We start from the raw sequence: 27067 nt of genomic DNA on the forward strand, positions 1-27067 counted from the left end.
CACACGAGCAAGGAGGGGCGCTTTAAAAAAAAAGTTTATTTTAAATTTATTTTATTTTTTTTTATTTACTCACTGTCCCTCTAATTTCTTTTTTTTTGTAAATGTAAACATCTCTTGTGATAGAAAAAAAGGCAGGACAGGTCCTCTTTATGGAGACTCTCCTCTACCCTGAAAAGCATTAACATAAAAAAAATAAATAAATAAATAAACGATTTCCTGCTTTCAAAAAAAAAAAAAAAAAGAAAGAATGGCAGTGTTTACATCTGCCCTAGGCAGAAGTGACGTCATGACATTGCTTCTGGTCTCCTAGACCATAGAGATGGCTGGAGACCTTCCGGTCCTCTGCCAGCTCTATGATAACCCAACTGGATCATCAGATCTGATACCAGGTTCACCGCTCACACAGGAGAGCTCGGAGAGGTGGTGGGAGGAGGTGGCATCCCCTTCCACCACCTGTAAAAGCAACTCAGCAGCTAATTGGCCACTAGGATTTCTTTCAGATTAAAGTGCATCGCCGGCTAAAAAACATAACCATAACCCCGGTATAACCACTTGAAGCCAATCACGTACATGTACATGATTTGACATGTACATGTACTACACTACTACTACTCCACCCTTCATTATGACCAGTGTTGTGATGGTGATTGGTAGAGAGTAGGCAGTGGCAGGAATTGGATTTCTTGAAAAGTACAAATATCTGGAAAGATTTCTGATATCATATCACAGTTTATTGAATACACATTGGAGTGGTCGGTACAAAGATTGCTCATCAGACTTCAACATATAAAGTGCTTCACAGTGTAGAACCCGCAGCATGGCATCTGTCCACTTTAGACGACTTTCCCTGGGTTCATGAGGTTCTTGGGGTCCAAGGTCGCTTTAATCTGCTCCATGACCTGAATGCCAACTTCCCCAACTTCCTCTCGGAGTAATAAGCGTTTTCCTATTCCGATTCCATGTTCCCCGGTGCAGGTCCCATGCAGATCTAGTGCCCTCCTGCAGGACACAGTAATATCCATGAAGACATAAGAGATAGATACAACGTCTGATTCACTCAACGTTCGTGCCTCAGATTTCTAACTTTTCCATCTAACCTAAGATTACCTCGCCCCAGAGACGGTACTGTGTGACTAATTCTGGAATGAGTGTCCCAGGTTATAGGAGCGCTGGGCTCCAAGACTGGTGGAGGTTCCCAATAAATCAAATGATCCCTATAGAGTGGTTCTGCACTACCCTGAAGCCCCAATGGGGTCCCTGAGAGAGTCAGCTTGTATGGCCTGTAGACATAGATGGTATATATTTCTGGTATATTGTAACCCTGATGAAAGGTGGTTCTGCACTTTACCCTCTTATCGTGACCAATACAAATCAAGATTAGAACCAGTCTACAGCTCGGCACTCCCATCCTTCAATCCATACAGGTCTATGGAAGTTTAGGAAGAGAATAAAGAGAATAAAGAGGTTTAGGAAGAGAATAAAGTTCATGTATGTTGAGAATCTAAAATCATATCTTCAATTATTTCTAGCCTACTCCTATTTATCTGAACCATCTTGAAGTTTGTAAACTTACCTTGTAAAGATCCCACACATTTACTTCATGGGGTTCTGTGAGTGTAGTCACTATGACCTGTGAGTAGGCACTGCTGTGTCACACATTTTACAGAGCCTGCCTTCTAAGAATTTTAGGGGGAGGAGTCAGTACTTGAATCACTGCTTGCAAGCAGCAAAGTCCCATGGGAAATGTAGTCCTTAGAAATAGAGAAGCCGCAAAGCATGCAGGGAAACCAGGAATTTGTGGAAAGAGATGGCCAGCAGACAGGCAGCACTCACAATATGAAAGGAGATTTTTCAAGTAAGCTTATATTGGATTGTCTGCAATAACTATTGTTTATATTGTTATTATAATGCTGATGTTGAAAAAATAACTGTACTGTGACTAGAGATCTCCTTTAGGTGACCATGAAATTGCATCAATGTTATATTTCCCTGTTTTCCCATGTACGTTTTCATACACAATTTATTTGGCACTACACATACATCTTTATTTTTATAAATATAGTTTGGGGGGTGCTACTGTATACTTGATGTAGTCCAACCTGAACACTCTCCATTGGGAGAACTCTTCATCAGGAGAACTCTCCTTTGGGAACACTCTTCATCAGGAACACTCTCCTTAGGGAACACTCTTCATCAGGAGCACTCTCCTTCGGGAACACTCTTCGTCAGGATCACTCTCCTTCCGGAACACTCTTCATCGGGAGCACTCTCCTTAGGGAACACTCTTCATCGGGAGCACTCTCTTTAGGGAACGCTCTTTATCGGGAGCACTCTCCTTAGGGAACGCTCTTCATCGGGAGCACTCTCCTTAGGGAACACTCTTCATCAGGAACAGTCTTCTCTGCCAACACTCTTCATTGGGAATACTCTTCATCAGGGGCACTCTCCTTCAGCAACACTCTCCTCCGCGAACACTCTTTGTTGGGAATACTCTTTATCAGGAGCACTCTCCTTCAGAAACACTTTTCATCGGGACTGTTCATTACGAACAAACTCCTCTGTGAACACTCTTTATTGGAAAAATTCTCCTTCAGGAACACTCTTCATTGGGAAAACACTTCACATGAGGAAAAACTTTCCTCTGGGAACATCCTTCATTGGAAACACTCTCCTAAAGGAACACTCTTCAATGGGAACACTCTTCAGATTCTACAGACTAACACTATTCCTACTGGATCATTCCACAGCTTCAAATACAGATTAAAGTGGTTCTAAAGTCGAAAGGTTTTTTACCTTTAAAGTATAACTAACAGCAAAACTTTTTGAGTGCGGAGGGATTAGAACGCTTGTCAGTTTTTATTGCCATATGTGCCCCTGTTGGGGAGATTCACCCTCTCTATTTGTCCTGTTTATCTTATCATTTAAAGTAAAAGAAAATCCCAACTGTTGTGTTGTCCCCAAAAAAGTAATAGAGGGAAAATCTTCCAATGGGGACACTAGTTCAGGTGACCTGGAGTCCCCAAGGTTTTAATACAGATTAATACCATTCTTACTAGATCCATCCAACCCTTTATATAAAGATTATTATTATTCTTATTCGAACCATTCATTTGTTCTAATAGAGATTTGGGCTATATTTACTAAATCCATCCACCGCTTCCAATAGAGATGAATATTATTCTTACTAGACCAACCTGTGGCTTCTAATTCAGGTTAATACTGTTCTTAGTGATCCACACATCCATCCCTTCTAATACATCATTTACTTCTAAAAGAAATTTGGGCCATCCACCACTTCCAATAGAGATGAATACTATTCTTACTAAATCCATCCACCGCTTCTAATACAGATTAATACTATTCTTACTAGATCCATCTGCCACTTCTAATACAGATTAATACTATTCCTATTACATCCATCTGGCCCTTCTAATTTATATTAATACTATTCCTACTACATCCACCCAGCCCTTCTAATTTATTTTAATACTATTCGTACTAGATCCCTCCACCGTTTCGAATACAGATTAATACTATTCTTACTAGATCCATCCCCCCAGCTTCCAATGCAGAATAATACTATTCATACTAGAACCATCCACCGCTTTCAATACAGATTAATACTATTCCTACTAGATCTCTTCACCGATTGCTATGCAGACAAATACTATTCCTACTAGATCTTCTAATACACACCGGCATGTGTCGAGCTGTGAGCAGAGGATGTAGAGATACATGACCACTGCACCTATGTCACTTCAGTTTATGCCTTGCTGACTATAGTTGGTACATTGTTCATTCATAAAGCTGCGGGGAACTGATAGGTTGTATACAGTGGAGGTGATTAGAGTAGGTGGAAGAAGATTGCTTACCGGGCCAGTCTGTCTGTGAATTCCTTCACCCTTCGCACTTCATCCTCATCCTTCAGGTCCAGCACAATAATACAATGGAAATTTCCATCACCAACATGTCCGGCTATGGGACCTGCCAAGACACATGGTAATGGGCTGATCATTGATGAAGAGAGAAGTACTGTATTGGATATCATTCTGGGAGGAAGTGACATCAGTGTGATAGTACACATTTACTGTAGAAGAATCCTACCTGTAATACGAGACTGAATGAGGTCTTCCCTAGTGTCCACTATGATTTCAGGGAGTTTAGAGATAGGGACGCATACATCTGTAGAATAGCCCTGAAACAAGAATATTATATTCAGATTATTGCTGGCGGGGTCCTCAGTATTTGTGTCACTCATTGTTATTTTAAGCTGAGGACTCTCATAGGATCCACTATATGGGCAGAGTTTGTGGACACCAGACATTGACACATATAGTAGCTTGTTGGTCATGATTGTTTGGTTTCATGCCCCTGTGGGCAGGGCTGAGACAACTGACCTCAAGAACATAGTGTGGTATCCATATAATTGTATAGTGGCACCCCCAGTGTCATGGCCTGTATTATATCTCCCTCCACCTGATATACCGTATTTTCTGGCGTATAAGACGACTGGGCGTATAAGACGACCCCCCTAATTTTCATCTACCGGTAATACTTATACTTAGGTTACCTTGGAGAGATTATACTCGGCGTATTAGACGACCCCCCATTTTTGGGGGATTTTTTTGATGTTCAAAAGTAGTCTTATACGCCAGAAAATACAGTATCCAGACTTCGGGTTAGAGATAAGAATCTGCCTAGGTTTAAAGATTGCAAGATTTGTGGCGAAAACCATTAAAGTCTGTTGGGGAGGGGGGTTGGCAAAACAAATTCAATTATGGCCATTTGTATGGTCAATAAGAAAGCTATTGTCAATAAAAAGTCACAGGAATCAAGGCACTGCCACGAGGATCATGTAACAATGTACAGCATGAGAGGGTCTAGTCTATTCATGGTAAGCTGGGCACTGCCATGGGGGACATGTACATCATAAAGCTGGGGAGGGCCGTTTCATAGGAAGCTGGGAACAGCCATTGAGGACATGTACAACATATAGCTAGGGAGGGTAATTTCATGTGAAGCTGGGCACTGCCATGGAGGACATGTACCAATATACAGTGGAGGCCGCCACTGCCATGGGGTACATGTACAGTGGGGGGAGGGTCATTTTATGGGAAGCCAGGCACTGCCATGGGGGACATGTACCAATATACAGCAGGGGAGGGTTTATTCATGGGAAGCCACACACTGCTACAGGGAACTTGTATCAATGTGCATATGGGGGATTGTCTATTAATGGGAAGTCTGGCACTGCCATTAGGACATGTACCAATGTAGGGTGGGGGAGGAAGGAGGTTCTTTTTATTGTAAGCTGGGCACTGCCATGGAGGACATGTACTAATGTACAGCTGGAGAGAGTCTCTTCATGGGAAGCTGGGCACTGTCATGGGGGACATGTACCAACATACAGCGGGGGAGGGTCTTTACATGAGTTGGGTAGTCAGTATACTGCAATTCAGGAAGAATGGAATACTCACCTGGCATCCGGGACGCAGGGCTAGTACTGCATACCATGCATTGTGCCGGGCCGTCCACAGCCGGGTCCTCTCTTCCTGGTCTTGGGCCCATGTGAAGTCTGAGCCACCATTTAGCTGAATAATTTCCCCTGTGTAATAGAGAATGCCATTAGCCCATAAATGACAAGTGTACAGTGATCAGGGACACCTGTTGTGTGTGTGTGTGGGGGGGAGAAGGTTCTGTGTGTGTATTGTATGTTTAGCTTTCTGTACTGTGTATGTGCATATAGATCTATGTATATGTTTATATAGTGCTGCGTAGGTGCGAACAGAGCTGTGTAAAATGCGCAAGACACCAGGGCTGTGTGATCAGTGAGCTGGAACAGAAGTAGAGGATGCTGGTAGCTGTGTGATCAGAGGTAGATGGGGCATTCTAAAAAACAATATCAATGATTTAGTACATATATTAAAGGGTGGGTGGTTGGGTAGGGATTAGAGGACATTATCCAGGCAGTGAGCAAGGATCATAGGGTGTTACTGTGGTCAGTTTTGGTAGTGTAGCTATAGCGACTAGGACCAATGCACATAGGCTGGCAGAATCCTATTGCAGCCTCAGATAACACATGGAAAAGATGTATAGATACAAAATTATTGTTCACAAATGCTAGGAGTTTGGTGAATAAAATGGCAGAACTAGAACTACTGATATATGAGCAGGATTGCAACTTCATGGGAATATCAGAAACCTGGTTTGACAGTATACATGACAAATTGCCCATTTAAGGCCGTTGGGCGGAAGTGATGTTTGATGTCGCTCTGGTCCTCCAGGGGCATAGAGTCGAGTGGGGGGGGGGGGGGCGTCTTGCCCTCACTCAACTTCCTGCCCATCCGGGCACAGAATTGGATCGTTTTTCCCTCCTACTGACGGCTCCGGTAAGCAGGGAAAACTAATGGGAAGTGGCGGGAGGGGCACCTCTCCCGCTGCCCATAAAAGTGATCCCATGGCGAATTCGCCGCCGGGACCACTTTTATCAGATTCTGAATCGCCAGCTGTGTAAAAAATTACCGGTGTTATGGGAGCTAGCTGCTGCCATAACCCCAGTACTCAAGGTCAAAGTACCGCCATAAACACATGGTGGGCGGTCCGGAAGTAGTTAAAATATATTAAAAAAAGGCTGAACATATTAGTATAAAGGATAGTCAGGGGGATTTGGTTACAAGTGACAGGGAGAAGGCAACCGTATTAAATACAATACATTCTTTGTTTTTACAAAGGAAAAGGGGACAGTATTGTTATTCACACAGTGTGGAATGGAAGGGAACCTTATGGCTAAAGGAAGCCAGTGATCAAAAAAGACTCGAAAAACTTAATGTGAATAAATCCCCAGGACCAAATGGCTTATTCCCGAGAGTCCTCAAAGAAATTAGCAAGGTTATTGCTATTTCCTAAACTCTAAGGACACCATACTGACCAGAATGGTACCAGCTGACTGGCGAAAACCAACAAGGTAGCAATATACATAAAAGGGCTAAGAAATATATACCTGGAAACTATAGATCAGTCAGCCTAACATCCTTGCCTTCACACTCTCTACCTACGTCTAACGGGGTGTTGAGTAGTAGATGCAAGGGAGGCCTCCACAGCATTCCAGTCTTTACCAGGTATGTGATACTCTGGTTTGACCACATCTTGAGTATGCCTTTAGTTCTGGTCATCAGTCCTCAGCAGGGATGTGCTGGAACTGGAGAGAGTCCAGAAAAAAAGCGACAAAGCTGATAAGGGGACTGGAAGACTTCAGTTATGAGGAGTGACTGCAAACACTAAACTTATTCTTCCTGGAGAAGAGATGCTTAAGAGGAGATACAGTATGACTGCAATATACAAATATCTATATGGCGATTCTAGCATAGGGAAAAAAAAAACTATTTAGTCTCAGGTCCCTTAACCACTTAAGCCCCGGAAGATTTTACCCCCATTCCGACCAGGGGGTATTTTGCGATTCGGCACTGCGTGAATTTAACGCACAATTGCGCGGTCGTGCGACGCTGTACCTAAACGAATTTGGCGTCCTTTTTTTCCCACAAACAGAGCTTTCTTTTGGTGGTATTTGATCACCTGTGCGATTTTTTGATCACGCGCTATAAACAAAAAAAGAGCGTCAATTTTGCAAAAATAGCAATATTTTTCACATTTTTTTATATGAAATTCCCCCAAAAAAAAATGTAAAAATCAAAATTTTTAAAAATTTTCGGCCAATTTATTTTATGCTACCTATGTTTGGTAAAAAAAAATCGCAAAAAGCGTATTTTGATTGGTTTGCGCAAAAGTTATCGCGTTTACTAACAAAGGGAAAGATTTTTGTCATTTTTGTTGTTTTTTTTTTTAACGCGTAATGGCGGCGATCTGCGATTTTTTTTGCGGTACTGCGACATTGCGGCGGACAGATCGGACCCTTGACTGACATTTTTGACACTTTTGGGGTTACCAGTGACATTTCTACAGTAATCAGTGCTATATATATGCACTGTTACTGTAAAAATACACTGGTAGTGAAGGGGTTAACTTTATTTGGAAGGGAGGGGCTGTGTGTGTCCCTAGGGGCGTGGTTTCTACTGTGATTGGCTGTGGCTCTAGCTGTAAAGACACTGATCAACGGATCTACATACCAGATCCGTTTTATCAGTGTCTTTGCAGCGAAGAGAATGACAGGCAGTTTGTTTACACAAGCTGCCTGACATTCTCCCTCTCCCCCGCCGATCGCCGAGTGACCGGCGGACATCGGGTCCGCTGGTCACACGCGCGGGGGGGTCCGTGACCACGCGGGAGCGGGAGCGCGCCCCGGGGGGCGCGCGCTCGCTCCCTAGACCCTCACAAGCAAGCAACGTAGCCCTACGTTAGTTTGCCTGTGAGGGGCTGACCGCCGACGTAGATAGTCGTGCGGCGGTCGGCAAGTGGTTAAGAAGTCACATGGCCACTCAGTGAAGTTGGATGAGAACCTATTTAACCTTATAGTGGTTGTAAAGGCTCAAGGTTTTTTACCTTCATAGATTATATGCATGAAGGTAAAAAACCCTCTGTGTACCCCACCCCCTATGCACGAGAGCCTTGGATCTCTTGGGTCTCTCCCTCCTCATTGGCTGAGATAGCAGCAGTAGCCATTGTCTCCCGCTACTGTCAATCACAGCCAATGAGGAAAGAGCAGGGGCGGAGCCAAGCACCATGTGTGAATGGACACACACGGAGCAGCGGCTCAGAAGCGAGTCTGCTCAGGTGCCCCCATAGCAAGCAGCTTGCTATGGGGGCACTAGGCAGGGGGGAGGGACCTGGAGTGCCAGCGGGGACCTGAGAAGAGGAGGATCAGGGCTGCTCTGTGCAAACCCACTGCACAGAGCAGGTAAGTATAACAGGTTTGGTATTTTAAAAAAATAAAAACCAAACCTTTAATGTCAGTTGAAGCTATATAGGGGTTTATTTACTGTTAGAGCAGTAAGGATGTGGAACTCCCTTCCACAATTGGTGTTGTTAGAAGGGCATATTGATGATTTTAAAAACTCTTAGATAGATATCTTGGTGAACACAATATACAGGGATATGGGAAATAGTACAGATATAAATACATACTGTACACACTCAAAAAACCCAGATAGGTTGAACGGATATCTTTATTCAACCTTACCAACTCTGTAACAATCTAGTACTGTGCATTTATATATAGAACTGTGTATGTTTATATAGCGCAGTGTGAAGTGTATGCGTATATAGCTCTGTGTATAGTGTATACAGCTCTGTGTATAGTATATGTGTATATAGCACTATTTATAGTGTAATATATTACTGTGAATAGCGTATGTTTATATAGCGTTGTGTATAGTGTACAGCATGCGTTTTCTCTGTATTGGGTGAAGACATTCTGGACTATGTGCACCTACCTGTTTGCTGTAGTTGCTCTTTTACTGCGGCTTCCGAGCCGTGGAACTCCAGGAACAGGGTGGGTAGGACGGGATAATTCAAACCATTATATTTATTACACGCATCAATCATGACATCATCTAAAAACTCTGTGCAGAGAGAAAGCAGTATCAGTAAGGGTTTAGAGACATTTACTACACATTCACCTTCCATTCTTCTACAGTCATAACACTCATCTGTAACAGTACCACCTCTTCATACATTAATGAATCAAGTGTCATAACACATCTGTAAGAGTACCACCTCTTCATACATTAATGAATCAAGACCTCCTACAGAAATACCAGCAATGGGTGCCTGTGGCAGAGCAGACGAAAATGTGGCATGCAGCCCACAGATTCATAACCAGCAATAGGTGCCCATGGCAGAACAGGAGTAAATGTGGCATTCAGCCCACAGATTTATAACCAGCAATCCGTGCCTGTGGCAGAGCAGGAGAAATTATGACATTCATCTCACAGATTTAGAACCAGCAATGGGTTCAAATTGCGAAAAAAGGGAAGTGGGGACTGCGCTCAAATAATAATAATGTATAGTGCTGTTAGCTAAAAATCATATAGTAAAAATCATTCTTATCACTGCAATTCAAATAAATATGTGAATCATATAATAAAAACCATTCTTATCACTACAATTCAAATATGAATATAAATAGGTGGGTTACCCCAATGGTGCTCAAATAATAAAGTGACTGTGCTTCAAAGTGAATGTTGGATACATAAACATATCCAAGTGCATAAATATATAAATGTTCTATATATGCAGTTCAAATATAACAGTCCCAAAAGGTATCATCAAAAGTGCTTCAGTGCTCGGTGATGGTCACAAGAATGATCATAAACATTCAGGTGCAAGTTTAAGTGGGGAATCCTTCAACTTAAGTTCAGCCCACTGACCAGACGACCCCCTTGGGGTCTAGTGTAGGTAAATGGTCCCTTTAACCACTTAAGCCGCGGAAGATTTTACCCCCTTCCTGACCAGGGGGGATTTTGCGATTCGGCACTGCGTGACTATAGGTCATGCGACGCTGTATCCAAAATGAAATTGATGTCCTTTTTTCCCACAAACAGAGCTTTCTTTTGGTGGTATTTGATCACCTGTGCGATTTTTTGATCATGCGCTATAAACAAAAAAAGATTTTTTTTATATGAAATTCCCCCCGAAAAAAATGTAAAAATCAAAATTTTTTAACATTTTAGGCCAATTTGTTTTCTGCTACATATGTTTGGTAAAAAAAAAAAGCGTATTTTGATTGGTTTGCGCAAAAGTTATTGCGTTTACTAACTAAGGGAAAGATTTTTGTTGTTGTTTTTTTTAACGAGTAATGGCGGCGATCTGCGATTTTTTTTGCGGGACTGCGACATTGCGGCGGACAGATCGGACCCTTGACTGACATTTTTGACACTTTTGGGGGTACCAGTGACATTACTACAGTAATCAGTGCTATACATATGCGCTGTTACTGTAAAAATGACACTGGCAGGGAAGGGGTTAATTTTATTGGAGAAGGAGGGGTTAAATGTGTCCCTAGGGGCATGCTTCTATCTGTGATTGGATGTGGCTGTGTGTGTAACAGCAGAGATCTACGATCCTACATAGCAGGACCGTATGATCTCTGCTGTTACACAAGGGAGAGTGACAGGCAGCTTTGTTTACACTAGCCGCCTGCCTTTCTCCCTCTGTAACTGACGATCGCGAGTGACCGGTGGACATTGGGTCCGCCGGTCACACGCGCAGGGATCAGAGTGAGCGAGCGGGGGCACGCCTCCGGCGGCGCTCGCTCGCCCCCTATTGGCTCGCAGGCGAGTGACGTACCAGTACGTCACTTTGCCTGCATGAGGCTGACCGCCGCAGTATATGTACTTGCGGCGGTCGGCAACCGGTTTTAAAGTGGCTCCCGGCGTCCCTCAGAGTACCTTGATGGGATCTGTGTCCTCTCACTGAGGTGGGGATGTTGTCTGGGGGGGCTGTGTGGAATCCCGCTGTGTGTCACGTTGGTGGGGTAGTCTCAATAGTAAACCGCAAAAGAAGTAGGGTGACTCATAGTGTAGTATTTCGTTTAAGATTGGGTTCAAATTGGCAGAGTGGGAGAAATGTGGCATGCAGCTCACAGATTTATAACCAGCAATGGGTTAAACATGGCAGAGTTGGAGAAAATGTGGCGTGCAGCTCAGAGATTTATACCCAGCAATAGGTGCCCATGGCAGAGCAGGAGAAAATGTGGTGTGTAACTCAAAATATTTACAAACTGCATGGGCGAACATGGCAGAGCAGGAGAACATGTGGTGTGCCGACCATAGATTTATAACCAGCAATGGGTGTCCATGGTCATGCCAGCTCACTAAAGATATTCATGTCTGCCGTGATCCTTCCTATCACATCTGCTCAGTCACATGACACAAAGTATAGCTCACCAATTCTGGCAATGGGGACTCCACACTGCAGGATCTGTACTGTGCTGTCTACCGCAGCCTGGACACTGGGGAAAGCGCACACTGCCGCCATCGTGGCCTCTGGAACCCCGTACAGGCGCAGTGTGGCTTTAGTTATGATGCCCAAAGTTCCTTCTGAGCCCACAAAGAGGTTGGTGAGGTTGTAACCTGCTGAGGTTTTCCTGCAACAGAAAAGAAGGAATGAAAGTAATCAGCGGATATCCTCTTTGTCCTGGCCCATGATTGGATCGCAGTGACCCTGGACCATTTATGATTGTTATATTTCCTATATGTATGTCCTCCACATTACCGGAATGTACTACACACCCATCATGGCTTACCAGGGACAGGGACAGGGACACAATGCTAGACTAGGGTTTGGTCTTTTCCAACCTTTCTGCTTTTATTCCATTTCTTCACACTATTTGAGGACACCATCTGTCCCTTGGGGTGGGGGGGGGTTTAGACACAGAGCGCAGCAGGAGGATTTCCTGATACGTGCTAGTGTGCTCCACACAACAGCCTCATGGTGGCCATTTTTAAAAGGGGAATTCTAGGCTTTCCAATATCAGAGCCTGTTTGACTGATAATGGACTATGGCCTCTATGCAGTGATTGAGGCCATCAGGTCTGAAATGTTCTATTCATGGGGAGGAGGAGGGACAGCTTATTGAAGATTTTAAAGTGGTTACTGGGGAAGTGTAACATGTAATGACAGGTCCATTTTGCCTAGACCCCATACCTGAACCTTCTGTCTTTCCCTGCAGTGTCCAGGACTCGTCCATCAGGTAGAACCACTTCTAGATTGATGACGTTGTCACGCATTGTGCCATAACGTACTGCGTTTGTCCCAGATGCACTGGTGGCGGCCATACCACAAAGAGAGGCATCAGCACCTGGATCTGAGAGGTCAAAGTGAAATTAATATCTAATCAGACAGTGAGGGGCCAGAGGTTACATTCTAAGGATGTGGCTCTGAAGCCTCCTAGTGGCCACAGATAATATCCATTCTAATTGTTCTTATTAAATTGGCTGTAAACCTCAGACATAAAATATGAACAAAGCATATCCCTCTATAGTGTGTATTTGTCTCAATTAAGAGCATGAAGTGTAATTTCTGCCTGCTGCTTTCTTCCTTTGCTATCAGCATGAATCAATTCTGACAGGTTTTCCTGACACCAAGAGAAAAATGGTGACAGGGGAGGGAGCTCCTGCTGATTGACAGCTTCAGCTTTGCTCCTGTGAATTGTGTGGAGGGGGGTGTGTCCCTTCCCTCCAATCAGCTCCCAGAGCTTTCCTCACTGAGCTCTGCAGAGTGTGACTTCAGCTTCCGCCCCCTTTTTCCCAAACTCTCAGACAAGCTTTAAATATTCAGCATTTTGAATGGACATAGAGCAGGGGTGGTGAACATTTTTTCTGCCAAGAGCCATTTGGATATTTATAATATCATTGGTGGGCCATAAAAAATTATCAGCTTAAAAATTAGCCTGCTATATTTGTTCAAACATTTAATTTACTCACCCCTAATGTGATGGCTGGAGCTGCTTCTCTTTGGTGAGGTGTGTGATGTTAGCAGGTATTGATGATGTTGCTACTCGTAACTGGTTTTCCAGGTTTGCGTTGGTCAGTCTGGAGCGCAGTCGACTCTTTGCGGTGGTAAGTTTTTAAAAGAACTGCTGGTTGGTACTGCTGGCTGGTACTGCTGGTGGGTACTGCTGCCTGGTACTGATAGCAGGTACTGCTGGCTGGTACTGCTGGTGAGTACTGCTAGCTGATACTGCTGGTGGGTACAGCTGGCTGGTACTGCTGGCGGGAAATGCTGGCTGGTACTGCTGGCTCAGGCTGGTACTGTGCTTTGCTGTGGATACTGGTGGCTGGTACCGCTGTGAGTACTGCTGGCTCAGGCTGGTACTGCTAGCTGGTACTGCTGTGGGTACTGCTGGCTCAGGCTGGTACTACTGGCTCAGGCTGGTACTGCTGTGGGTACTGCTGGCTCAGGCTGGTATACTGCTGGCTGGTACTGCTGTGGGTACTGCTGGCTTGTACTGCTGGCTCAGGCTGGTACTGCTGGCTGGTACTGCTGTGGGTACTGCTGGCTCAGGCTGGTAGTGCTGTGGGTACTGCTGGCAGGAAATGCTGGCTAGGGACTCAGGAGCGGCACCGTGATAGAGGAAGATAGAGGCAATGCTTCCTGTATCTCAGTCAGTCTCCTCACATGCAGAATGCATTTGATATCACTCGGCCTGTGACTCACTCAGGCTGTCAGGACAGAGCTGGAACTATACAGGAAACATTGGCTCCATTCTGACAGCTCAGGAGACAGGCACAGACACAATGGCACAGGGGCCTGGACCAAATGATTTTGCTAGCCGCATACGCCCCCCCGTGCCGTATGTTCCGCACAGCTGATGTAGAGAATACTGCAGATAAACAGGTACAACGTATATAGGAGGATTTGTTTCATCTTTGTGTATCACCTGAGGCAAGTCACTACACTGGGTATATGTAAGGGTTTACAACCACTTTAATTAAGTAATCAATCAATCAATCATATTAGTGATTGTGCATATTGGTTTCTTGTTTTACCTGTAATAGATACTGGGACCCTTAGATTTATATGGACTGAAGCTATCTAAACACCATGCTCACCACCTGTGTCAGGTCTGCCATACCCAGCACTGTACAATCGGGTACAATTACCATCTGGGGGAAAGTTAGGAAGAATTCAGTTTGTTTTCTTATTTTCAGGAGGTCATTAGAAGGCCAGTAATGGCCCCAGGGCCATCAATTCATAAACAGCAATATAGAGCCGACCCATTCATGCACAGGTCTCCCCGGTGACATAAACCGCCATGGGGGAGGGGGGATGGGAAGCAGACACATCACAGAAAGAGGACCTGTCATGATAGGCTATGCTGTATTACAGCACATTTCCAGATCAAGCCATCAGATCTGTCAGATGACCACATACACCCTCAGAATAGGCACAATCACATGTGGAGACCCAACCCGAGGCCTGGAATGTGGAGACTTCTTACCTACAGGGAACCATAGGCCACTGTCCCGCAGGTAAGTGTTCAGGGATTTACGTGTCACCCCTGGCTCTACAGTTACATGGAAGTCCTCTGTACTCAGGTTCAGGATCCTCTCCATGTGAGTCATATTGAAGCAGACACCACCCTGGGGAGGAAAGAACAAGAGATCAACAGGGGTGTCATGACTCTATCTATTGATCCATCTATTGGTCTATCGATTTATCTATTGATCCAGCTATCATCTATCCATTTATCTATCTAGCTATGGATCCATCCATTTATATAGCTATCTACCGTATCTATCCATCTATCTACATAGGTATCTACCATATCTACCTATTTATCGATCCATCCATCTATCGTATATATCTATATAGCTAGCTAGCTATCTATCCATCCATCTTCAGATCTGTATTATAAAATGACAGGTTATAAATGGGAAAGGTATTACATAATTAAGGCCCTTCTTTTGTTGTCCAGTGTATGGACACCTAGGACGGTACATACCTTCAGTGCACTGACTCCACCCTCCAGTCCTGTTCCTGTCCCGAAGGGGATGATGGGTATGTCGTGGGTGTAGCAGAGTTTGGCCATCCTGCTGACTTGCTCCACATTCTGAGGCCAAACTACAACATCAGGTGGCCGGCAACTGGGCGGAATGATAGAAAGGATAGTGAGAGCTTATCTACAAGACATTGCACTGCATGATACCCCACCCCCTCTATTAAGTGGGAACTCCACTCCAGAGGCAGAACCAGATGGAGGATATGCATCAAATATCTAGCCCCAATGATCATAAGAAGTGAGACATTCTGTGATGGTGGACAGAAGTTTAGAAGAGTCTGCATCACTGAAAGGAATGGCATGGAAATAGTGGATGAATTATAAATGGGACATTAAATTAAAATGAAGAGGATGTCAATGAAGAGGATGACAATAAAGAGAATGACACTGAAAAAGAGATCAATGAAGAAGATGACAATAAAGAGGATGACAATAAAGAGGATGACAATAAAGAGGATGACAATAAAGAGGATGACAATGAAGAGGATGACAATGAAGAAAAGGTCAATGAAGAAGATGACAATGACACCCCTGTACCTGTGCATTGATTCATCTTTGCCATGTTGCTGCCGGACAATCATTGCAGTAGACACATTGGACTCGCCAACCACTGACCTCAGATCTTCTATAAGCTGCCAAACAGACCAACAAAGTCATGATAACTCACAAATTAAATGTACCATCAAAACATTATTACAGCTTATAAAGAGTCAAATATTATAAAATGCATACTATTGTAAGGGCCCTCCAATCTTTACTGACAGATGGTATGCTAGGGTCCTCCATTCTTTACTAACAGATAATATGGCAGGAACTCCCCCATTTTTATTGACATATGCAATAGCAAGGGCCCTCCTCTGTTTTTTGACAGATGATATGGTAGGGTCAGTCGACTCCTTATTGAAAAAGGATATAGCAGGGGATCTCCACTCTTTACTGACAAATTATATTATAGGGTCCCTCTACGCTTTACTGACAGACGATATAATAGGGTCCCTCTATTCTCTCCTGACAGATGATATACAAGGGACTCTTCACTCTTTACTGACAGACGATATAATAGGGTCCCTCTATTCTCTCCTGACAGATGATATACCAGGGACTCTTCACTCTTTACTGACAGACGATATAATAGGGTCCCTCTATTCTCTCCTGACAGATGATATACAAGGGGCTCTTCACTCTTTACTGACAGACGATATAATAGGGTCCCTCAATTCTCTCCTGACAGATGATATACCAGGGGCTCTTCACTCTTTACTAACAGATGATATGGTAGGGCTCTTCACTCTTTACTAACAGAAGATATGGTAGGGTCCTTCCACTTTTAACTGTCAGATGGTATAGTAGGGGCTCTCCACTCTTTACCGTCAGATGATATGGTAGGGTCACTCTACTCTTTACTGACAAGACGATATAGTAGGATCCCTCCTTTCTCTCCTGACAGATGATATACCAAGGGCTCTTAAGTCTTTACTGACAGATGATATGGTAGAGCCCCTCCACTCTTTACTAACAGATGATATGGTAGGATCCTACCTGCTTTAGCTGTCAGATGGTATAGTAGGGGCTCTCCACTCTTTACCGTCAGATGATATGATAGGGTTATTCTACTCTTTACCAACAGATAATATAGAAGGGTTGCTCCATTTTTTACTGACAGATGATATGGTAAGGTCATTTCACTCTTTACTGAAAGATGATAGGGTAGGGTCTCTACTTTCTTTACTAACAAATGATATGGTAGAGTTGCTCCACTCTTTACTGAAAAAGAATATGGTAGGGTCCTTCCACTTTCACTGTCAGATGATATGCTAGGGTCGCCCCCTCTTTACAAACAGATAATATATGACAGGAACTCTCCAATTGTTACTGACATATGATATAACAAGGGCCTTCCACTCTTTACTGAGAGATGATATAGCAGGGGCTCTCCACTCTTTACTGACAGATGATATGGAAAGGGCTCTCCATTCTTGACTAACAAATGATATGGTAGGGTCATTCTACTTTTTACTGACAAAAGATATGGAAGGGTCCCTCCGCTCTTCACTAACAGATGATATAGCAGGGGCCATCTTCTCTTTACTGTCAGATGATATGGTAGAGGGCCTCCACTCTTTACTGACATATGAAATGGCAAGGTCCCTCCACTCTTTATTGACAGATGATAGGGTAGGGGGCCTCCACTCTTTACTGACATATGAAATGGCAAGGTCCCTTCACTCTTTATTGACAGATGATAGGGTAGGGGGCCTCCACTCTTTACTGACATATGAAATGGCAAGGTCCCTCCACTCTTTATTGACAGATCATAGGGTAGGGTCCCCCCACTCTTTAGTGACATGATATTGTAAGTTACCTCCACTGTTTACTGACAGATGATATGGTAGGGTTCCTCCCCTGTTTACTGACAAATGATTTGGTAGGGGACCTTTAATCTTTACTGACAGATGATTTGGCAGTGTCTCCCCACTTTTACTGACAGATAACATATAGGGTCAGGCCACTCTTTAATGATATATGGTATGGTAGGGTCCTGCCACTCTTTACTGACAAATGATACGGTAGGGGCCCTTAAATCTTTACTGACAGATGATATGGTAGGGGCCCTCCACTACTAACAGATGATAAAGCAGGAACTTTCCATTCTTTTCTGAGAGAGGATATGGCAGGGCCCTCCAATCTTTACTGACAGATAATAAGGCAGGAACTTTCCAGTTGCAACTGGCAGATGATGTGACAAGGCCCTTCCATTTCTCACTGGCAGATGATATGGCAAGGGCCCTGCAATCTTTACTGACAGATAATATGGCAGGAACTTTCCAGTTGCAACTGGCAGATGATATGACAAGGCCCTTCCATTTCTCACTTGCAGATGATATGGCAAGGGCCCTGCAATCTTTACTGATAGATAATACAGCACTGGCACTTCATTCTTTACTGACAGATGACATAGCATGGATCCTCTATTCTCTGTGAGCTATATTTAGTGGACTCTTTTCTCTCTCTCTTGTATACACATATAATTTAGGCGTTTTCTGCATACAGATCTCTCTTGGTGTTACAATGTACCGATTGATGTGGAAATGGGGCGATACTTGCGGGGTTACGTTGTTTTACTGTCCCACCTATATATTTATCTGTCTTATCCCCTCTATAGATACACTCACCGGCCACTATATTAGGTACACCTGTTCAGTTGCTTGGTAACACAAATTGCTAATCAGCCAATCACATGACAGCAACTCATTGCATTTAGGCATCAAGATGTGGTGAAGACGACTTGCTGAAGTTCAAACCGAGTATCAGAATAGGGAAGAAAGGGAATTTAAGTAACTTTGAACATGCAATGGTTTGTTGGTGCCAGACGGGTTGGTCCGAGTAGTTTAAAAACTGGTGATCTACTGGGATTTTCACACACAACCATCTCTCGGGTTTACAGAGAATGGTCCAAAAAAGAGAAAATAGCAGTTGTGTGGACGAAAATGCCTTATTGATGTCAAAGGAGAATGGGCAGACTGGTTTGAGTTAATAGAAAGGCAACAGTGACTCAAATAACCACTTGTTACATCCAAGGTATGCAGAATACCATCTCTGAATACACAATACATCGAACCTTGAAGCAGATGGGCTACATCAGTAGAAGACCACACCAGGGGCCACTCCTGTCAGCCAAGAACAGGAAACTGAGGCTACAATTCACACAGGCTCACCAAAATTGGACAACAGAAGATTGGAACAACATTGCCTGGTCTTATGGGTCTCGATTTCAGCTGCAACATTCAGAGGTGGGGTCAGAATTTGGCATGAACAACATAAAAGCCTGGATCCATCCTGCCTTGTATCAACGGTTCAGGCTGGTGGTGTGGGGGATATTTTCTTGGCACACTTTGGGTCTCTTAGTACCTAGTGAGCATCGTTTAAACACCACGGCCTACCTGAGTATTGTTGCTGACCATGTCCATCCCTTTATGACTACAGTGTCCCCATCTTCTGATGGCTCCTTCCAGTAGGATAATGCACCATGTCACAAGGCCCAAATCAGTCAAAGCAATAGAGTTCACTTTTCTCCAATGGCCTCCACAGTCACCAAATCTCAATCCAATATGTGGTGGAAAGGGAGATTCACATCATGGATGTGCAGCCGACAAATCTGCAGCAACTGCGTGATGCTATCATGTCACTATGGAGCAAAATCTCTGAGGAATGTTTCCAAAACTTTGTTGAATCTATGACATGAAGAATAAAGGCGGTTCTGAAGGCAAAAGGGGGTCCAACCCGGTTACTAGCAAGGTGTATCTAATAAAGTGGCCAGTCAGTATATATTTATCTATATTGTTATAATGTATCATATACTGTATATACACATTTATCTGTCTTAACCACTTGCCGACCGCCGCACGACTATCTACGGCGGCGGTCAGCCCCTCACAGGCAAAGTGACGTAGGTCTACGTCGCTCGCCTGTGAGGGTTTAGGGAGCGAGCGCGCGCCGCCGGAGGCGCGCTCCCGCTCCCGCGTGGTCACGGACCCCCCCGCGCGTGTGACCGGCGGACCCGATCGCCGCCGGCCACTCTGCGATCGGCGGGGGAGAGGGAGAAAGTCAGGCAGCTTGTGTAAACAAGCTGCCTGTCATTCTCCTCTCTGTATGAGAGCTGATCACATGGATCTACTATGTAGATCCATTGATCACTCTGCATACAGTTGAAGCCACAGCCAATCACAGTTAGAATCACGCCCCTAGGGACACACACAGCCCCTCCCTCTCAAATAAAGTTAACCCCTTCACTACCAGTGTATTTTTACAGTAACAGTGCATATATATAGCACTGATTACTGTAGAAATGTCACTGGTAACCCCAAAAGTGTCAAAAATGTCAGTCAAGGGTCCGATCTTTCCGCCGCAATGTCGCAGTACCGCAAAAAAAATCGCAGATCGCCGCCATTACGCGTTAAAAAAAAAAACAACAAAAATGACAAAAATCTTTCCCTTTGTTAGTAAACGCAATAACTTTTGCGCAAACCAATCAAAATACGCTTTTTGCGATTTTTTTTACCAAACATAGGTAGCATAAAACAAATTGGCCGAAAATATTAAAAAATTTTGATTTTTACATTTTTTTTGGGGGGAATTTCATATAAAAAAAAAAGGGAAAAATATTGCTATTTTTGCAAAATTTACGCTCTTTTTTTGTTTATAGCGCGTGATCAAAAAATCGCACAGGTGATCAAATACCGCCAAAAGAAAGCTCTGTTTGTGGGAAAAAAAGGACGCCAAATTCGTTTAGGTACAGCGTCGCACGACCGCGCAATTGTCCGTTAAAGTCACGCAGTGCCGAATCGCAAAATACCCTCTGGTCGTTTAGCAGCCAAATCCTCCGGGGCTTAAGTGGTTAAAAAATGCAAAATACATAAAAAAAAGCATGTGCAAAATGCAAAACGAACCACAAAAAGCACTGCATAAACAGACCACAAACGCACCACAAAAAGCACTGCATAAAAAATGGCCTGGTCATTAGGGGGTAAAACCTTACTGTCCAGATGTGGATTAACCACTTCTGGACAGTAAGGTTTTACCCCCCTTAACCTTCCTAGCGGTATTCCTGAGTGTGGCTCGGGGTTAATATTCAGTGCCAATAGCGGTAACCCCGAGCCACACTCAGGAATACCGCTAGGAATGATACTCACCTTCCCCTGTGATTCCCCCGCCGTCCTCCCCAGCCTTCCTGTAGCCATCCTCCCGGGAATAGCCGAACGTATACGAGCATTCCCGAGCGGCAGCAGCGCATGCGCAATGACGCGTCGGCACCGGGTGGCGCCATTTTTAAATTTAAAGCGCTTCTAGAACAGGTAAGTGAAACACAGCCGCACTACCTGCCATTATGCGGGGCTGCGGGCATACTATAAGGGATGCAGTGCTGCGGGCATAGTACACCTGTACCATGCCCGCAGCACTGCATCTCCTGTAGTATGCCTGCAGCCCCGCATTCTCTTGTACTATGCCCACAGCACTGCATTTTCCTGTACCATGCCCACAGCATAGTTCTGTACCATGCCCACAGCATTGCCCTGTACCATGCCCGCAGCCCTGCATTGTCCTGTATCATGCCCGCAGCCCTGCATTGTCCTGTACCATGCCCGCAGCCCTGCATTGTCCTGTACCATGCCTGCAGCCCTGCATTGTCCTGTACCATGCCCGCAGCCCTGCATTCTCCTGTACCATGCCCGCAGCCCTGCATTGTCCTGTACCATGCCCGCAGCCCTGCATTGTCCTGTACCATGCCCGAAGCCCTGCATTCTCCTGTACCATGCCCGCAGCATTGCATTCTCACCCTAGGCTTATACTCGAGTTAATCATTTTTCCCATTTTTTTGTGGTAAAATTAGGGGCCTTGGCTTATTCTCGGGTCGGCTTATACTCGAGTATATACGGTAAATTGCCTGATTGCATACAAATTGAAAGTGTTTAGGTTTTACCTCATATTATATGGTTTAGGTAAATCTAAAGGAAAATTGATCAAGAAAATTGTATAATGTATGGCCAGCCTAAGGCCCCTTTCACACTTGCGGACTGGTCAGATCCGCCTGTCAGTTTTTCAGGCGGATCTGAACGGATGCCCCATACATCTCTATGGGACATCGGATGTCAGCGGAGACATGTCCACTGACATCCGATCCGATCCTGTCCGTCAAATCTGGACAGATGGAAAACCTATTTTCCATCCGTCTGGCGGATCAGATGGGATCGGATGGGAACGGACAGGTGGTTCGTTCTCATCCGATTCCCCCATAGAGAAGAGCGGGGACCTGACAGCTCCGTCTCCGCACACAGCGATCCCCCGCTGAGAAAAACGGAGTCCGCCGACGGACTCCAAGTGTGAGAGGGGCATTAGTCGTCCAGACCGTCCAACACAGCACCTCTGTGCCCCCGTACACATTGTACCTAGGGTTGAAGCCTCATCCCTTTCAACCAGGACACACATTAATTACACAGGTTCTGTGGCTGATTAATAACCACTTAAGCCCCGAAAGATTTTACCCCCTTCCTGACCAGGGCCTATTTCGCGATTCGGCACTGCGTGATTTTAACGGACAATTGCGTGGTCGTGCGACGCTGTACCTAAAACGAATTTGACGTCCTTTTTTCCCCCACAAACAGGGCTTTATTTTGGTGGTATTTGATCACCTGTGCGATTTTTTGATCATGCGCTATAAACAAAAAAGGGGCGTCAATTTTGCAAAAATAGCAATATTTTTCAAATTTTTTTATATGAAATTCCCCAAAAAAAAAAAAGTAAAAATCAAAATTTTTTAACATTTTCGGCCAATTTGTTTTATGCTACATATGTTTGGTAAAAATAAAAAAAAAAATCGCAAAAAGCGTATTTTGATTGGTTTGCGCAAAAGTTATTGCGTTTACTAACAAAGGGAAAGATTTTTGTCATTTTTGTTGTTTTGTTTTTTTTAACGTGTAATGGCGGCGATCTGCGATTTTTTTTGCGGTACTGCAAAATTGCGGCGGACAGATCGGACCCTTGACTGACATTTTTTACACTTTTGGGGTTACCAGTGACATTACTACAGTAATCAGTGCTATACATATGCACTGTTACTGTAAAATTACACTGGCAGTGAAGGGGTTAACTTTTTTTGAGAGGGAGGGGCTGTGTGTGTCCCTAGGGGCGTGATTCTAACTGTGATTGGCTGTGGCTTGAGCTGTAGGAACAGTGATCAACGGTCCTACATAGTAGAACCATATGATCATTGTTTCTACACAGGGGAGAATGACAGGCGGCTTGTTTACATCAGCCGCCTGACTTTCTCCCTCTGCAGCGACGATCGCCGAGTGACCGGCGGACATCGGGCCTGCCGGTCACATGCGCGGGGGGGGGGGGTCCGTGACCACACGGGAGTGCGCCTCCGGGGGCGCCGGCTCGCTCCCTAGACCCTCACAGGCTAGCGACGTAGATCTACGTCACTTTGCCTGTGAGGGGCTGACTGCCGACGTAAATAGGACGTGCGGCAGTCGGCAAGTGGTTAAGGTGGTAATTGGCTTATGTGCATTATATTAGCCTCAGAACCTGTGTAATTAATGTGTCCTGGTTTAACCGCTTACCGAGCACCTGCCGCATATTTACTGCGGCAGGCTGACTTTGCTGCGCGAATCGACGTATGGGTACATCAGTTCGCGGCGTACTCCCGCCCCCACTGGGCAGCGGAGATGCCGATCCACGGGGCCAGCCGCCTTGCGATTGTTCCCCGATGAGAGAGGACGGTCAGCTGACCGTTGTTTTCTCTCTGAAATGATCACAGAGTGCCTGTGATCCTTCTATATAGGATCACAGGTCTCTATGGTCATTTCACAAGTCCCTCCCCCATACAGTTAGAAAACACTCCCCTATGCTCACACTTAACCCTTTGATCACCACTGTTAACCCCTTCCCTACCAGTGTCATTACAGTAACAGTGCAAATTTGTAGCACTGATTAATGTAGTAATGTCACTGGTCCCCCCCAAGTGTCAAAAATGTCAGTTGTGCCGCAATGTCACAGTCCCGCTGAAAATTGCAGATCGCCACCATTACTGGTAAAAATAAATAAATAAATAAATAAATAAATAAAAATGACATAAATCTTTCCCCTAGTTTGTTACAAAAATATGTAAAAGAATACAAATTGGCCCAAAAGGGTGAAAAAATTTTGATTTTTATATGTTTTTTTCTTTTTGGGAATGTTATATAGCAAAACGTGAAACTTTTTTTTTTTTCTATTTTTTTTCAGAATTGTCACTCTTTTTTCGTTTATAGCGCAAGAAATTTAAATCGCACAGGTGATCAAATACCACCAAAAGAAAGCTCTATTTATGGGGGGAAAAAAAAGGACATCAATGTTATTTGGGTACAGCGTTGCACGACCGCGCAATTGTCCCGTTAAAATAACGCAGTGCCGAATTGCAAAAATGGCCTGGTCATTAAGCGGGCAAATCCTTGCGGTCCAGAAGTGGTTAAAGGGATGAGGGATAAAGGGTACCCTATCTGTACCTGGACTCTTTTGTAGCGCTGTGCTACTTTGTCACCACCTGCACTGTGCGGACGTTTGCACTCTGATTGCTCAATGCACCCTCGCTGACCCCCGGGGAGGGATTGAAGTCCTTCAAACACCTGGGCGGAGACCTCCTGTCACTCAGTTGGAGCTCCAATCTATTGTCAGGTCCTAGATTATAACAGGTGTAAACACCTGTGCACTCAGCCTGCTGCTCTATGGCAAGACCTGGACACTGGGTTGGAGACTTCTTCCCACCAGAATCTCTTCCAAGTCTCCAGACCCCGGTCCAGGAATTACAAAACCCAGAGAAAAATAACCACCTTTCTCCGCTCAGAACTGACATTCTGGAGCCTCTCAGTCCCGGTTCACACTATAGCGATGACACAACATCGCATGTGATTCAGAGCGCACTGCTCTGAAAATCACATGCGATGTCTATGCAATGCGAATTCAGCCATACAGATTGTATGGCTGAATTTGCATCATCATATTTGGACAGAACACGCACAGGACCCTTTTTTGGTTCTGCAGCAGAATCAGATCGCACCAATGCAATCAGATTCATCTCCGAACTGTCAGTTCGTACTGCGATATGCTAACTGATCTGGGGGTGTCATTAACCACTTCAGCTCCAGAAGGATTTGCCCCCTTAATGACCAGGCCATATTTTGCGATTTGGCACTGCGTTACTTTAACGGATAATTGCGAGGTCGTGGGACGCTGTACCGAAATAAAATTGATGTCCTTTTTTCCCACAAATAGAGCTTTTGGTGGTATTTGAGCACCTGTGCGATTTTTATTTTTTGCGCTATAAACAAAAAAGCAGCAACAATTCTGAAAAAAACTATATTTTTCACATTCTGCCATAGAACATTCCCCAAAAAAATGTAAAAATCTATTTTTTTTTAACATTTTAGGCCAATTTGTATTCTGCTACATATTTTTGGTAAAAAAAAAAAAATCTTAATAAGCGTACTTTGCTTGGTTTGCGCAAAAGTTATTGCGTCTACTAACTACGGGAAAGATTTATGTCATTTTTATTGTTTTTTTTTTTTTTTTATTACTAGTAATGGCGGTGATCTACGATTTTTTGCAGGACTGCGACATTGCGGCAGACAGATCGGACCCGACTGACATTTTTTACACTTTTGGGGGGACCAGTGACATTACTACAGTAATCAGTGCTAAAAATATGCACTGTTACTGTAATAATGACACTGGCAGGGAAGGGGTTAACACTGTGGGTGATCAAGGGGTTAAATGTAAGCCTAGGGGAGTGATTCTAACTGTGGGGGGGGCGTGGCTTGTGGAATGATCACAGAGATCTGTGTTCCTATATAGAAGGATCACAGGCGCCCTGCGATCATTCCAGGGAGAAGAACGGTCAGCTGTGTTTACAGCAGTTGACCGTTCTCTCTCAGCGGGGAGCGATCGCGGGTGTCAGGCGACAATTGGAGCCGCCTGCTCGCTGCATCGGCTTCCTCGCTGACGAGCGGGGGCGGGAACGCGCCGGCGGCGGCATGCACTCGCCCCCTAGCTGCCTGCGCGCAACCGAGGTTTGCCCAGGAGCGGCTGCCTGCCACAGTATATCTGCGGCGGGCGGTTGTAAAGTTGAATAATTTTGTATTGACAACCCCAGCGATTCGCATATGGCAGTGTGAACTGCCTGGGATTTGAATGCGATGCGGGAACCCATAGTGGATTCGCAGGATTCCCGCATCGCATATATGTGAACCAGAAGTCAAACTGTATTCTTGAGTTCCCTGTGTTGCTTTCTCCTATGTTTTCACGGATGCAGGGACTCGCATTGTCACAATATATTTATTTGTCTCCTCTATATGTATATTTAGCTGTACGGTTATTACATAGTTAGACAGGTTGAAAAAAGAAACAAGTCCATCTGGCTCAACCAATAAAAAACAAAAAGCAGTAATGAAAATCCAACCATACAATCCCATATACACAATCCTATACCCGCTGTTGATCCAGAGGAAGGTGAAAACCCCAGCAAAGCATGATCCAATTTACTACAGCAGGGGAAAAAATTCCTTCCTGATCCCCCAAGAGGCAATCAGATCTTCCCTGGATTACCTATATTGTATCATATATATTTATGTATACATTTAGTTGTCTCTTGTATACAGATCTCTCTCTGTGTTACAAAGTAATGAGTAATGTGATACTTTGTACCTGCGGGGTGACATGGTTGAACCTGGAGGTCAGTGCGGGCGTTACACGGAGGGATCTGCGCAGCAGGGCATACATGGCGCTCTCTTCTACAGTCTATACATTTCTTGTATAATGCCTTGCCCCGAGGCAGCTGCACACGGACATTTCAGGGGCGTGTGGGAGGCGGTGACAAATACATCCACAACACCCACTTAAAGAGACAGTATGGCACACAGCGGAGCTGGAATCAATCCTTTGTAATGCCTAGTACACAGGATGAGAAAATCGGGCGAAAAATAACGCTTTCGGAGCACGTGTCCGATAATCTCTTCGTTAGTACACAGCTTTTGAGAGCCAATCACGGCAGTTCATGAAAAAATATCCAAAGGGACAAGCA

General features: G+C 44.5%; 1 protein-coding gene across 1 annotated transcript; it reads right to left on the reverse strand.

Moving 5' to 3' along the window:
• Nucleotides 1–712: 712 nt before the first annotated feature.
• On the reverse strand, nt 713–26851 carry LDHD (lactate dehydrogenase D). The gene is made up of 11 exons (XM_082271102.1): nt 26692–26851; nt 15994–16088; nt 15400–15541; nt 14896–15037; nt 12600–12759; nt 11841–12040; nt 9387–9515; nt 5478–5605; nt 4105–4195; nt 3873–3984; nt 713–999 (listed from the first exon to the last, which is right to left on the reverse strand). Exons 1-11 carry the CDS (start codon nt 26764–26766, stop codon nt 834–836), a joined length of 1440 nt encoding a protein of 479 aa, XP_082127228.1. The 5' UTR covers nt 26767–26851; the 3' UTR covers nt 713–833.
• Between the last annotated feature and the right edge of the window lie 216 nt (nt 26852–27067).

This window comes from Pelophylax lessonae (assembly GCF_965119305.1).
Source record: "Pelophylax lessonae genome assembly, chromosome: 10".
Taxonomy (NCBI): domain Eukaryota; kingdom Metazoa; phylum Chordata; class Amphibia; order Anura; family Ranidae; genus Pelophylax; species Pelophylax lessonae.

Bases quoted from the DNA above. Each gene is read 5' to 3' on its own strand.
- LDHD (XM_082271102.1), bottom strand. From the start codon at position 26,766: ATGTATGCCCTGCTGCGCAGATCCCTCCGTGTAACGCCCGCACTGACC. The intron at 16,089-26,691 runs GTACAAAGTATC...TCTGTTTGGCAG, and splicing joins TCAACCATGTCACCCCGCAG to CTTATAGAAGATCTGAGGTC. The intron at 4,196-5,477 runs GTGAGTATTCCA...TTCTTGTTTCAG, and splicing joins CCCTGCGTCCCGGATGCCAG to GGCTATTCTACAGATGTATG.